At 52.7% G+C, this 14,275-nt stretch overlaps 1 protein-coding gene across 1 annotated transcript in view; it reads right to left on the bottom strand.

Annotated features, from left to right (window-relative positions):
• Positions 1 to 14,275, bottom strand: part of LOC311162042 (ephrin type-B receptor 2) — a gene marked incomplete at both ends in the record, with an annotated part of 276,894 nt that overhangs the window by 241,846 nt on the left and 20,773 nt on the right. The window contains one exon of the mRNA XM_084220153.1: positions 10,739 to 11,402. Coding sequence (XP_084076279.1) covers positions 10,739 to 11,402 — 664 coding nt within the window. The remainder of the gene's footprint in view (positions 1 to 10,738; positions 11,403 to 14,275) is intronic.

Here is a 14,275-nt window from a genome sequence, read left to right as displayed (position 1 = left end):
GAGTGGTTCCCTCCACCACTATTTAATTAAGGGCAGAGAAATCAGTGCCGTCTCAGGTACGAAAAGACAGGCAGCAGGAAGGATGGGAACACGAAGCACAGCAGATTTGCATGGAGCAATTGTAATCACTTAGCATTTAATGCTGTAAAAAACCCATTAATTACCTGTAGCAATGAGTCACAATTATTTTAGATGCACTCAAGGGGAAAATTATACTAAATGACAAATTACAGGTGAATTTGTGCACCAGGGCAGAGCCATCAGGAGCCAGCTCCCAGCACATGGACAGCATGAGCAGGCAGGGAGGGCTGGGGAGCACCTGGTGCTGGGACAGGCACTGCTCAGGAGGTCACACACCCCTGAGTGTCTCAGTGCCCACTTTCGAGGGAAGCAGGACACATGTGCAAAGCCCTCATGGGAGAGGGCAGCAGCTCCAGCCTGCACATAGTATGAGACACCTTCAGTACAGGATGCCAGGAATGTCCTGCTCTGGACTGAGCTCTCTCATGCCATGCCAGTGACATGTGAAAGGCCAGGACCTCCCAGGGTAGCTCTGGGTAAAGCAAACAGCAGAGAAGTGACCAGTAGGAAAAATTCAATCAAATGCACCAGGTCTAAAACACACTGAGCTCCACAGCCATGGTTGTGGCACACACAGAAGCCTCCCAAGTCTGCAGCCATCCAGCAGAGAGGTGCAGAGTGGCTGTTCTGTTTTCATGGCAGTCAACTATAGCCACCTGCCAGAAGTGCCCTCCCTGGAGCCCTGAGGAAGGTGAGGGTTTCTTTTATAGCTGTTATTTTATGTAATTGACACCCTTGCTCTGAATCTGAGGATCTCAGGTCCTGCCTCTTTGTGAGCCACCAGAAGTGCTGCCATGTCCCCAGCGCCAGCCCCAGCTGCCTGTCCCTGCAGTTTGATCTCACATGCACAGTGGGGTTTTGCAGTGCATGTGGGACAGGAGCAGCCCTTCACCTGCACTCAGCCCAAGACTTGTACACCTGCATTCTTCCTGCAGCCCAGACACCTGGGTGATCCTAGTGTCACCAGCAGAGCCACAAAACCCAGTGCTGCACCTGTGCTAGGCAGAGCACACCTCTAGCCCTGTATTGCACAAGTGAGTCCCCCGTGATCACTCCAGCCCTGCCTGGGTCTGTCCCATGGGGCTTGCACTGATCCCCCCACCCTGCACTGCACACCTTGCCTGTTTTCCCAGCCCAGCAGCCCCACTGTCACGTGTCACCTGCCCAAAGGACCCTGCAGCAGCAGGTTTGTCTCAGGAACAGTGAACGTGGAGGGCCCTGCCAGCCATCTGGAGTTCGGTCCATTTGTTTCACTCCCCCTCCGTCCTCTGGGGACAGGACAACATCTGCAAATAAGCTGGCAGAGCTCAGGAGATGATGGATGGACCTGTCAAGGATACACCAGCAGGGAATGAGCTGCCCCTCTCCCTCTCAGGTGGCTGCCTGGAAGCAGTGCTCTGCAGGTGGCCCTGGTGGGACCACCAAGGGCTGCTCCAGCGGGGCTGCAAATGTGAACGCTGCCCCCTTGTCAGTCTCTTTTGGCTCTGTCCTCTGCCCAGGAGGTCTGGGCAGGGTGAGGGCATGGCTGAGGGCGACATGGGGCAGCTCTGTGACACTGGTGCCACCCTTCCTGACCCTTCAACAGATCTGGGCATCTGCAAGCAGCAGAAGAGCAGCCATGTGTCTCCCTTTGGCCGTGCTGGGAAGAGATAGAGATGGAAATAAAGGTGTCACAGCCACTGTGACAGCCAGAGACAGGCACCAGTCCCAGAGCCCCCCAGGCTGCACAAGCCAGCACAGAAAATCCCAGCCTCCTTTCAATCCAGTTTCAGCATGATGCCTCAAATCTCTGCTCCCATATGACACAGACACTGAAACAGAAGCCAGTTATTCTCAGTCATGTCTTAAAATGGCACATTTGCCTCATTGCCCAGATTCTCCTGTTTAAGCGGGGCTGTGCTTCCCTTTCCCTGCAATCCCAGGCTCTGGGCTGTTTCAGTGGCCCTGAGGGAGTTTGGGGGCCTGGCTGGGCTGGTGCTCTCAGGCATTCCCATGCCTTGCCCTATGGCCCTGCTGGTGCTCACATACCCTCCTTGTGCTGCTTGTCTCCACACTGCCTCAGCCCTGATCACCTCTGGCCTCTGAGCATCACATTAGCCTGACCACAGCCCCACTCCCACCGTGCAGCCCCTTTGCACAGTTCACAGATTTTCCCACCCCCAGTACAGCTCATCACACCACTACACACCCCTGAACTTGTCTCCTATTGCCCCAGACTCCACCTCACATCACTTCCCCACTTCTTGGCCCTTCTTCCCACAATTAACCCACTTCACACCCCATTGTATCCCTGAATCTTTAAGAGGGGGAAACAGGAGGAGTTTTTTACATGAACACTTTGCAAAGCCAGCAAGACCCTGTGCTTTGGTTTCCCAGCAAATGGTACACACAGTAAAGGACGCCCTGCATCCTTCTTGGTAACACCCAGATTTCACTGCCTTCAGAACAAGCTGTATTTAGGAGGGTCCTGGCATTCCAAGTGGTGTAATTCCACTTGTAGTGCTGGGAAAACTGGAACTGCAGTTATACAGACTGGCTGCATCCTAAACTGGAAATCTGCATGATGCTGCCATAGAAAAATCAGCAGCTCTTAGAGTCACAGAATCACTTAGAATCACACCTCTAGCATAGAATTCCAAAATCCCAGGTTTGGTTTGGAAGGGACCTCAAAGATCATCCAGCTCCCCTGCCCTGCCATGGGCAGGGGTACCTTCCACTAGACCAGGTGGGTCACATCCTCATTCAGCCTGATTTTAATACTGTTGGACACACACCTGACTCTCTTCTCTCTCCCACATCTTAAAAAAATGAAAAATAAAAGCAGGAAACACCGAAGTCCCAGTTTGCTATGAGTGCTGCTCTGCTGCCTGGTGCAGACATCCTTCTGTGGGAGTGGAGGTGAGGCTGTGCAGACTTGTGTAGGTGAGAAACCCTGACACGCTCAGAGCAAATGCTTTTTTATAGAGCTTATCCAGAGACAGGGTACAGCTTGCTGGAGTAGAATGGAAACAGGCAGCCTAGTGCTAGAATTAGAAAAAAGCTGTTTCCCAAACTCAGTCTTGTCAAAGAATTTTAGACAGAAGTATCTAAAGCTTCTGAAAAAACCCCATCAAACCAAAAGCAAATTCAGAAAACACAGTCTAGAGGAAGGGGTGTCACACCTGAAGGTGGCAGTGCTGGAGGTAACTCTGTGTCCATCGCAAGACATGAGGGAGGAAAGGACACACAGAACACCAAGGGCTTCATCCCATCCCTGCAGGAGCTGGAGTGCAGTCTGGAGGGGCATGTGAGCCCCCCCAGCACATCCATATGACTGTGGATGTGTAGAGGGGCTGAATTGTAAAATAAGGGTGCCCAGACACCCCAGGGCCAGCACAGCCCTCAGCCCCCACTGCTGAGCTCCACCAGCCTTTGGATCTTTTTCCTTCCTGCAGAAGTGGCAGCAGCAGCAGCTTGATTTCAGAAGGGGAAGAAGCCCTGACACAAACAGTGACATAAGTGGCATCTGGAGCTCCTGCCAAGGGCAGAACAAGGCCCTGCTGCTCTGTGGGATGAGGAGAATCTTCTCCAAGCAAGGCAATCTCACCAAGCCTCTGAATGTGCTGGTGGGGAATTTGAGATCCCCACCCCATGTTACATTATCCCCAGTGTAAGGACTGGTGCAAAATTCCAGGTCTTTCTTGTGTTCTGTGTCCAAACTCCCCAACAACAGCTTCCCAGGCACCTGCACACTAGAAATCCAGAGGAACAACCTGTGTTCACCACCCAAAGGCAGCCAAGTTTTATGGAAGAGTTCAAAATAAAAATCCCCTGAAAAAAACACACATTCTCAAACTGGTGAATGTCCTCATCCATCATAGCCCAGCTGCTTTTCACCACTTCTCAGAGGGACACAGAGACCTGCTAAGCACAAATAAAATTTGATTAATCCCCATCACTACCCTGAACTCCAGCTCACTATCATTCTCACCCTTCATTTCTGTCAGCACCGAAACACAGAAAACTCAGAGGAAAAGTGGCACATAAAATATTCAGCCAAGGACAAACCCTACATTGTTGTGTTGGTGAGATACAGTGGTGCTCTGCACGCAGCTCCATCCTTTTTGTTCCTTAGCAGAGAAATAAGTAGATGGGTGTTGGGGTTCTGCTTTGTTTTGTTTTCCAAGCTAATGCAATTAGCCACTGCATTTTAGAGGTGGGAGTAATGCTGGAGATGCTGGGATCACTCTGTCCTGCCTCCTGCCTTCTCCAGTGATCTCACTGGGCTGAATTAGCCACTCACACAGAGCCCAGCACCCCTGGGGTCCAAGCCTAGAAGTCAGGTCTGTGACAGTGAGCTGGAGGTCCTGGTACGAGTCAAGTGTGAATCCAAGGGTCCCACCCCAAGGCTGGATAAGCCTCTAGAGGAAGAAGTCTCTCCTAATGAAAAGAGAGCAGGTTTAGATGGCATATTGGGAGAAATTCTTCCCTGTGAGGGTGCTGAGGTCCTGGAACAGGGTGCACAGGGAAGCTGTGGCTGCCCCTGGATCCCTGGGAGTGTTCCAGGCCAGGTTGGACGGGGCTTGGAGCTGCCGGGGGTACTGGAAGGTGTCCCTGCCCATGGCAGGGGCTTGGAAGGAGATGAGCTATGAGCTTTAAGTTCCCTTCCAGCCCAAACCTTTCTATGATTCTGTGCTCCTAGATAGTCACAGCTTATGTGTCTTGGAAGACAAACTGGCTTTTTTCTTTCTTCCTTTTTTTTTTTTTTTTTTTTTTTCTGGGGGGGAGGATGCAGAGCTTTGGGATAACCAGGAGGTGACATGATCTCACCAGCCAGTATTCCCTGTGTTTTACAGAGCAGCTGATGGGCTTGCAAACCACAATGAAAATCTTGTGAGTCACCAACTTTTTTTGATTCTGTTGTCTGGCATCACAGAGAGGACTTTTGCATAACTCCCACAGCACCACTTTGGAACTGTTTCTGCTCCTGGCCTTGGAACCTTTGTCTTGGCACGCTCCTGTCAGAGCCCCTCTGTGTGGGACACCTGGGGCATTGGTGCCACCAGCTCTGGGTACCAGGTACAGCCTGGTACCCAGACAGCAGGCAGAGGATGCTGCAGGCAGGTAAGGCTGTGGCTTGGGCCTGCCATGTGTGTGCTGGGACTTGCACAGAAATTCCTCTTGAAATTCACACCAAGAGAACTGAAACATCTTCCAAGACGTTTTCTTGGAGCTGCCATAACAGGGTATTCTCACAGAATCATGGAATCACCAAATGGGTTGGACTGGAAGGGACCTTAAAGCCCATCTCATTCCACCTATGGCTGGGACACCTTCCAGTAGACCAGGCTGCTCCAATTCCCATCCAGTGCCTTCTCCTGGCATGTTTCTCCTCAGGTGTTTCCAGGGCTTTCCCTGCCCCTGTTCCAGGCTTTGCCCCCAGCACAGTACATGAGGTGCAGCTGGATAGGGTTTCCCATCCTTCCACACAACTCTGCTCCCCCCTTGCCCCACCAGCTGTGGGACTTCCTTCATAAATGTCCATGGATACAAAACTGTATTCACAAGCACATAATTACCAAGCTGGGTATTTTCTCCTCTTAATTAGCAATGCTGTAGTGCTTTAATTGCTCGATTAAAGTTGCCCACAAGGAAGTTTTAAGGTACATTAAATCTGCTGATTGGTTCATCAGCATGAATCCCACCAACTGGAAAAAATTAACTGGCTTCCAGATTGCTAACCAGACTCTCCAGATCCATTTCCACCAGCTGTGTACCACAGGAGGCACGAGAGAGCTCAGCAGTCCTTCGTCTGTTCCCACCTCTCCTTCATTTTGGGGGCTGGAGGGGAAAGGGTCCCAGCAGTGGCAGTGTCCCTCTCTTCTCTTGTCCAGAGGAAAAGGCTGTTTTCTTGCTGAAGGAGGGCTGGGTAAAATCTAACCCAGGGCCAGATCCTCATTCAGCCACACACATCAGACCTGTGTTTGGTGGCTGTTCTCACTCAGGCTACAAACACCCATCCCCAGGTACAAATGGGCTGCTGGAGCAGGAATTAGGAATTGCTCAGTTCCTGCTCCCTCATCACCATTTTCCATCTAAAGGGAACAGCCAAACTGAAGGTCCCAAGAATGAAGGGAAATCAGCCAGAGAAACCAGAACACCCAGGGGATATGATGCCTGTTTCCAAACTTCAGATAAAATGTCTGAACAGCTCCTGAAAGCCATGGATAGTCAACAAAGAAGCTCTTTGGGAGTGGCATTTCTGCCCAAAGCTCATCCACCCACTCTGACAACAGGAAAGATGGCCTGCCCTCTTTTCCACTTGATTATTAACAAAAACCCTTCCTGGGAGATTCTGTGCTTCTGGGGTCCCCTATGGCTGGATGCTGGAGGGGTTTGTGTCAACTCCCAGAGAGCAGCACCATGATCTATAGCCATGGCACTGTTGCAAACAAACTCCCTCTGCGTGTACAGCCTGTGAGCAGCTGAACAGATTTTAGCCCAACTTGATGTTTTGCTCACTGATAGCTGGTGAGAGATGCAGCTCAAGAAATAATTGTGACTTGACTCAAAAGGGGGACCCTGATGCCAGGACCATGGATTTACATGGTCCAAGGACCAAGGTCTATCCACCAAGGACCACCACCAAAACCCAAGGTCTTGGTGTCTCAGGAGCCTGACAGCCCTCCCCAAAGAGGGGCTGACCAAGGCTGGTAGGAGGGATGTGGTTGAAGAGCTGTTTCCCCCACCTGCCTGACCCTCCGTGTCCACCTCTCCATCCATCCACACACAGGACAGGGTACTCATGCCTCAGCTCTCAGCCTTTGGGGAGGTGGATTATGTGCCCTTCCCTGCCCACACAAGCACAACCAGGCTCCCCTTTCTCATCCCTTTAATTGCACTGACCTTATTGAAATGGGTATCTATTTGTCCTGCACAGCAGTTGCATATCAATAAGGCAAATTATGCTGATTGTCTCCTTACCTGATAAATTGCTGGGACAGATCCCTTTCCCTCCTGCTCTTGCTGTTGAGGCAGAGCAGTTGCTATTTGCTCTGTGTAAGAGATGTTAATGTGTCGTGTGTGGACTGTTGCATTTCAAGGAGAAAGAGCAGTGTGAGGCTGTGGGTTAGTGTGGAATGCCACTGGGCCGTTTCCAGCCGGATAGCGAGGTCAGTGCGGACCCAGGCGCCTCGGGCGAGCAGCCTCGGGCCGGGCAGCTCAGCCTGCCGGAGGCTGAGTGTCTGAGCCCAAAGTGCCCTGCAGCCTGGCAACCTTAGCAAGCTCAGTGATCATCAGCTCTCAGTGATTTTCAGCTCTTTTATAATTTCAGCTCTTTGCCTGCTAAGGTGCTCAGCCGGCAATGAGCAGACGGAGAGAGAGGAGAAGGCAGCCTCGGAGATTCCACCATGGTTTATTTGCAGGGTTCACGAAGGGTTCCCACGGCAGCTCTTCTACCAGAATGGGCATGGGAGGCCTCTTATGTAGGGTTAGGGGGGCTCAGGAACTGACCAATTGTAAGGGTTAGGGAGAACAGCCTGTGGGGTCACAGAGGGATAAGCTAGGCCAAGCGGAGCAGGATGAAGACTTCGGCTATAGCAACTCTGACTCAGCATTCCCTTATCTCTAAGCCTCCATCCTCCACAGGGCTCTAGCCATTTCACTGTCTGCTACAGGTTAGGAAGTGAGGGAAGAAAAGTCCTTCAGAACCTTGAAAACAGAGGGAAAAACAAGTGGGCTGTGTGTGCCAGGAGGAGTTTTATCCTTGGGGTGGCTGTGGCACAAGATGCTATGGGACTAAATGCTGGGAATGTTAGGAGCTGGTAGACCCCAGAATGTCATCAACAGATGTAGGAATTCTAGCTCAAATCCCATTTCTGTGCAGTAAGGGACTGTAGCACATGTGCCCAGTCCCAGCTGGAGAAGGGGGTTCTCTGGAGAGGAATCTGGCAGAAGCATAAGGCACAGATATGGGGACAAATGTCTGGTGTGTGGGGGATGTGACATAGTCAATGCCAAGCCAGCTGGCATCCTTAGGTGATTCTGATCCCAGTGCCCCTGGGCTGAGGTCTGGCCCCCTCAATCCCATGGAAACTGTCCCTCATGTCCTTATGGCAAACAGCAGGACATCAAAGCAAGGCAAAATGTGGATCCTGTTGGGATGAGTGCAGGAGTCAGAGACCCCAGCCACCATCCCCCTGCCCCAAAAAAGGCCAGTGAAGGATCCAACATGATAGATGACAGCAAAGCCCCATCCCTGCAAGGCCAGGCTGGACAGGGCTCGGAGAGCCTGGTCAAGTGGAAGATGTCCCTGCCCATGGGAATAGGATAAGCTTTAAGATCCCTTTCAACCCAAACCAGTTTGGGATTTCTACAACTCTGTAATGGGGATGAGAGGCAGAGAAGTTCCTGATGTTCCTAGGAACATCTTTCACCATGTCCCACCTCAACCCTTCCTTCCCAGGTTTGTGGCACTGCCTTGCTTCTCCTCTGAAGGGCTGGGAACAGCCCTGGCTATGGTCTGGTTTCCTGAGCTGTCTTCCATCACTCTGGCAGGCCCTTAAGAAAATGAATGTTAAAGAGGAGGGGAAGAAACCTCCACTGTTCAAATATCTTTAGCTTTGACAAATAAGGTGTCCGGCTGTGAAAGGCAGAAGGAAATTAATTTGGAATCATATTTTAAACACGGCCATAGAGGCAGAGTATCTTCTCTAATTTCTCCCCCTCCACACCTCCTCTCCCCAAGCAAAAAATGAATTTCCCTGATATTTATAGAAAGATTATTAGGGCCACAAGGAGTGATTTATACCATCTCATCCCTGTGACCAAGAATGAAAAATTGCTGGGGTGACAGCCACTGGAGTCCTGCTTTTGTCCGCCTGACAATTAAAACGGCTAATTTCCAACTCCAACAGATCTGCTGGGCTTATAAATCATCCCCAAAAGGCACTTCTCAGCCTGAAAAATGAACTCTGCCCCAATCAGGCACATGATCAGAGATTTGCATCTGTTTGCCTTCATGTATAAATATATGTCCTGCTGCCCCACCAAAGGAGATGCAGGAAAGGAGGTGCTGCCCCTGTTCACTTGATGTCGGATCATCAGACTGTGCTGGAGCCAGACAAATGGTACAGGGAAGGCAGGAGGGTGAGACAACACTGACGTCAGAGAAAGTCCAGTGACATTTTTGTCCTGTTTCTGATGCCACAGGGCTTGGAGAGTTTTACCAGAGAGCATTGCTGGGTCTGAGTCTGTCTGCGGGGCCACCTGGGGACACATGCTGGACCACGCTTCCTCCTGTGCCATGCCTGTGGTAGGAGCAATCCCACCAGAAACAGGCAGGAGGGCAGAGAAGGGGCTCTGCCACAGCTTCACTGCCAGAAGAGAGCAAACCTACCCAAGGAATCACATGAAAATGAGGCAGGCAGAGCCCAGCACCAATGCCACAGCCTTGCTCTATCTCCTGCCTTTGGGATGGGGATGTCCTGGGACAGAGTGTGCAGTACAGAACTGCTGGAGGGGAACAGTAGGAAGGGCTGTTTTGTCTGTCTGAGCCAACTTGCAGCTCCTTGTAGTGGTGAGGCTGGCACAGCCAACCAGGAGGTCTGTGCCAGTGCCCCCTCCTGCAGTAGCACATGCCTGGCCTCACATACATCTTGCACCCACTCTTTAACATGATGGAAGACCTTTTCTGAGTTATTAGATCTATCCCAGGACAACTTTCAAATCGACTGTCACAGACAGGAGGAGTCTCAGATAAAAGCATTTATTCTGCCCATCCTTCCCACGCTGTGACTGGAGACTTGCAGGAGCCAGCATGGGTCCCAGCAGCCCCCGGATCCATTCCAGTCTGGTGTTGGACGTCCTGACCTTGAGCCAAGCCTCCCTAACTTGACGTTACCATGAAACTCAAACAAAGGCCCTGCACTCATATTTGTGCTGCTCCCCCTCAACACATCCTATGAAGAAACAGAGAGCAAACAAATCTGTGTGGAGGGCTCTCCCGGGGAGCCCGTGCTCTGTATACACACATCCCTGTGCAGCTGCTGGTCACCCCACTTCCTTATCACAGTTTGTTCAGTCGGCAGCTCAAAGCTGCCCAGTGGCACTGAGGGCCCCTGGGAAGGCTCCCCACACCCCTGCATGGGGGGCTCTGCAGCAGCCCTGGGGGGTGAGGGATGGAGGCAATGACCTTGTTCCATGAAAGCTCAGTGTTTTCCTTTTTGCTTTTCTCCCTTTTAAACCCATTCCAGCAGTGGGTGTTTTGGAGAGGCCAAGTAGTGCCTTGCTGAAGCACACCAGAGACCTCAGCACCAGTCAGAGCTGCTGGAGGCACTGAGCTGGGATCTCTGGGGCCAGTGATCCATAGTACAGAAAGATGGAACCAGAGCAGCCCCTGTCCTGATGCAGCCAGTCCCCATCCCAAAGCCCTGTTCTGTGCACCAGGACCTGTCAGAGCCACAGGAACTCCCAGGGAGTTTGTCAGTCATACTAGCCACATACTTTGGAAGCACGAAGCCAGCCAGCAAAGGCATGGACAGCCCTGGGCCTCCACAGAGACCAGCTGACCCAGTTTCTGTGAGCAGGCTTCTGTCTTCAGCCCTTCCCCAAAGAGGCAAGAGCCCCCTGCAGCCACCCCTTCCCTTGCAGGCACTGCAGGCAAGAAGCAGGGACTCACCCATGCAGGAATCCCGCTGCTCCTCATAGCCAGCACTGCACACACACTTCCCGATGGGCACCAGCCACTCTCCCTCGGCACTGCAGTACATTTTGGGCGTGTCCCTCTCCTCAGAATGGCCCACGCACTCTCCCCGCACTTCCACCAAGGAGGACGAGTCTGCCCCGGTCACCGCCTCGGAGAAGGACGCCAGGTTCCTCACGGTAGCTGGGCACTTCTTGTAGTAGACGCGCACCGAGACGATGGCGATGCAGGCCCCGATGTCCTGGAAGGCCAGGTAGAAGCCCCTCTTGCTCAGCGGCCCCACGCCCCGCACCTCCGTGTTCAGCTTCAGGCGCCGCACGCCCAGGTCCACGTTGGTGAAGCTCTCGTCCGCTGCGATGGTGTCGATCTTCAGGAACTGGCTCTCCCGCGTGCTGGTGCCCAGGTCCCGGTCAGACTCCATGTAGTAGAGGTTGAAGGTCTCCTTGCAGGTGCCCAGCACGCCTGGCATGCTGTTGCAGTCCCTCAGCGTGAATTTGATCTCTGCGTAGACCCGCCGCGCTCCGTCCCGCCGCACCCAGTTGGTCCGGAGCCAGTTGTTCTGGTTGGGGGTCATGACGTTACAGACCTGGTAGGTGTGGATGGGGCTGAAAAACTCATCCATTTCATTGATTGAATCCCACTGTAGGACAGAGAAAACAGATCATTCCGGGTGTTCCCAACCCCTGGGGGAGCAGGGAGCGTGCAGGAGTGTGTGCCATCTCCCACCCCTCTGCTCCTGTGGCTGGAGGGAGGTCACTGCTGCCACAGAGCAAAGGCAAATGAGGAGCACTCGTTAGCCGCACTAATTGGGGTGGCGACACCCAGTTGTAGTTCTGTGGGAGGTGCAGCCCTGCTTGAAGAAAGGAACACTAGCTGAGGTCCTGGCAGAAGCTGATGGCAATGTGTGTTGGGCCGGCTCCAAACCCTCCAGGTCATGTCTGCAAGTCCCTTTTCTGGGTGCTCAGCCTGTCATTTCCAGCAGCAGCAGGAACCACCTGCCTTGGGCTCACCTGGATCTCCACTGGCTCATGCCCTGTCCATGCACAAACTAAACTGGGTGCTTTCCATCTGGAGAAGGAGTTTCTGGGTGGATACCAGAGGGTGAAGCATGTACTGACCACAGGACTGTCAGCAAGAAAAGTGGATTCATGGGGGCTCAGAGGTCTCTGGGGGCTCAGAGGTCTCTTCTTCCCTGCAAGGTGGTGCCAGTGTGGCTCCTCAGTGTGACCCCACAGTGCCCAACCCAGCTGAGAGGCTGGATCAGGGCTGGCTCTGGGAACCAGAACGTTCATGGCTTGACAGCTCAGGGGTGAAAATTTCATATACTTGTGGCTGCAGGGCAAACCTGGGGAAGAGATACTGGCAAAAGCAGGTTGCAGCAAGCAGGATTGCAATGGAGGGTGGTCTGGATGAGTTTAGAGGGACAGGGACATGGGTGTCACACAAGGGAGGGATGCTAAATGGGTTTAAGTGATAGGAAGTAAGAAGAAGTAGTGATATTTTGGATATAAGTTTCATAGGTGAGGAACAAGTAGAACTTAGCTGTTGGGAGCTACATGACGCTTCTGAGGTCTCAGTCTTGCCTGGCATCTCCCTCTCCACTCTCACCAAATGCCTCACCAGGACACACAGACTTTTGCTACCCGAGGGGCTTCTCACCACCTCTTTAGCTCACATTTCTGCCCAAACCAGGTGCTCTAATCATACCCCCATGGATGGGTCTGGGACCCCTGAATTCTTAGGAGAGAAGGGGAGGAGAAAGAGGAGCAGAGGAGAACTTCAAACCATCTGGCTTTTCCCCAAACTTAGAAACAGGCTTTGAAGTCCCCCCCCCATGCCCAATCCAGCTGTAAGGGACAGCCTCAGATGCAATGCTGCAGAAACTGGGGAAGGCACTGGCACTTCGGCTCTTTTGCCTTCCAGATGATCACCCCCTTTCTCCCCCCAGCCTCAGCATTCCCCTCCAGCACCTTCCTGGGGTCTTGGCTCTGCCTAGAAGCTGGCAGGGTGCAGGCCCCCACCTCGGCACCTGTGTGTACCCAGCTGTCTGTGGGGGCTGGGGGAGTCAAATAAACCCCCAGCCATGCTGCACAGAGCAGAAAAACAAATCTTTTAGGCAGCATTTTAAGGACTTTAAAACAAACCTCTAGGCTTGTTCTGACAGGGCAAAAATGGTGTTTTCTTATGCGAGTGGTGACTTGTGTTTCATTAGACACAAACCAGCAGTCCCAAGAGAAGGATGCTCTGCTCAGAGGAGGAGAGCCTGCAGCCTTCACCCCAGGGATGTGGGAGCTGACAAGGATGCAGATCCCTGGCAGCTGCACCTGCCAGCCTTGCTGTGTGGCTGCCAGCAGTGCAGGGACAGGGCACAGCTAGGAGAGGGCAGCACACCTCCAGAACATAAGAGATACAGGAAAGAGGTATCAGTGATACCTGTAAAACAGTCCACTCCCTTCTCCACTCTCAGATGGGAATGCCCTTCCTTGTTTGACCTCCCTGACCTGCTACTTCTGGGGAGCTGTTGTCATGCCTTCTGCTCGTGTGAGGGTGATCAGAGCAGTCACTGCAGTCATGTACATCTTCAGTTTTCTCCAGCAGCTCCAGTTTTCTCCTGCATTTAGGAGAACACTCTGCTTCTCTGTCCTAAAGAACTTAAAGCAACCTCGAAAAGGCAGCAGCTCCAGGTGCAAACTACAATGGAAGCTCATTTTAAGGGGAATATGCTGGCAGAGGGGATAAAATTCAACTATTCTGAGGAAAGAAAAATGTTTTGTGATGCATTTAAAAAAATTGTCTTCTGAATTCCCAGAAATGCCCAGGTTAGTCCTGGGATCACTGGGAACATGCCCTGCACTCCAGTACTCAGGTGGACAACATGGAAAGGGGCCAGGCTACAGGTCTGCTTGTCCAGAGGGATGAGGCAGCAGCCCTCAGCTTCCCAAGCCGGGGGTGAGCCTGTCAGAGGTGCTGTGACACCCGGGACACTGCCCTGCTGCGTGCTGGGGGCACAGGGGTACTGGCAGTGTGTGCAGCACCGGGCATGGCCCAGCCCCTGGCAGGGCTGCAGAGCAGAGCAGCTCCCCAGCCCCAACCCACTGGCTGCTCTGCTGCTTCCGAGGGGGTGGAAGTCGCTGTCGAAATTAATTGAGCACAAATTAACACAACAGCTGTTTCCTGTCTTTTCCCTGCTGAGTTTCCCGGGGGAAGGGAAGCAGAGCTGTGCACGGGAGGAGCCACACAGTGTGAAGGCAGAGCTGTGGGGGTGTGCAGGGACGTCCCCCCCAATGCACAGCCACCTCCCCTCGGCACTGCCTGTGCAGTCAGGGCTCTCTACGAGGGTTTGGCAAGGGAAAGATGAGGTTATTGTGAGCACCAAAATGCTTTGGATCCACCTCATCTGGTTGGTTTTGGTCTCCAGACATTCTCTCCTAAATCTGGTAGAGGAGATGGAGCTCACGTCCTCACATGGCAGTCCCCATGTGGCAGTCCCAGAGCTGGCAGCATCCTCCCTGC

The sequence above is a fragment of the Fringilla coelebs genome (assembly GCF_963513975.1).
Source record: "Fringilla coelebs genome assembly, chromosome: 22".
Lineage (NCBI taxonomy): Eukaryota > Metazoa > Chordata > Aves > Passeriformes > Fringillidae > Fringilla > Fringilla coelebs.
This window is presented reverse-complemented; position numbering and strand designations above follow the sequence as displayed.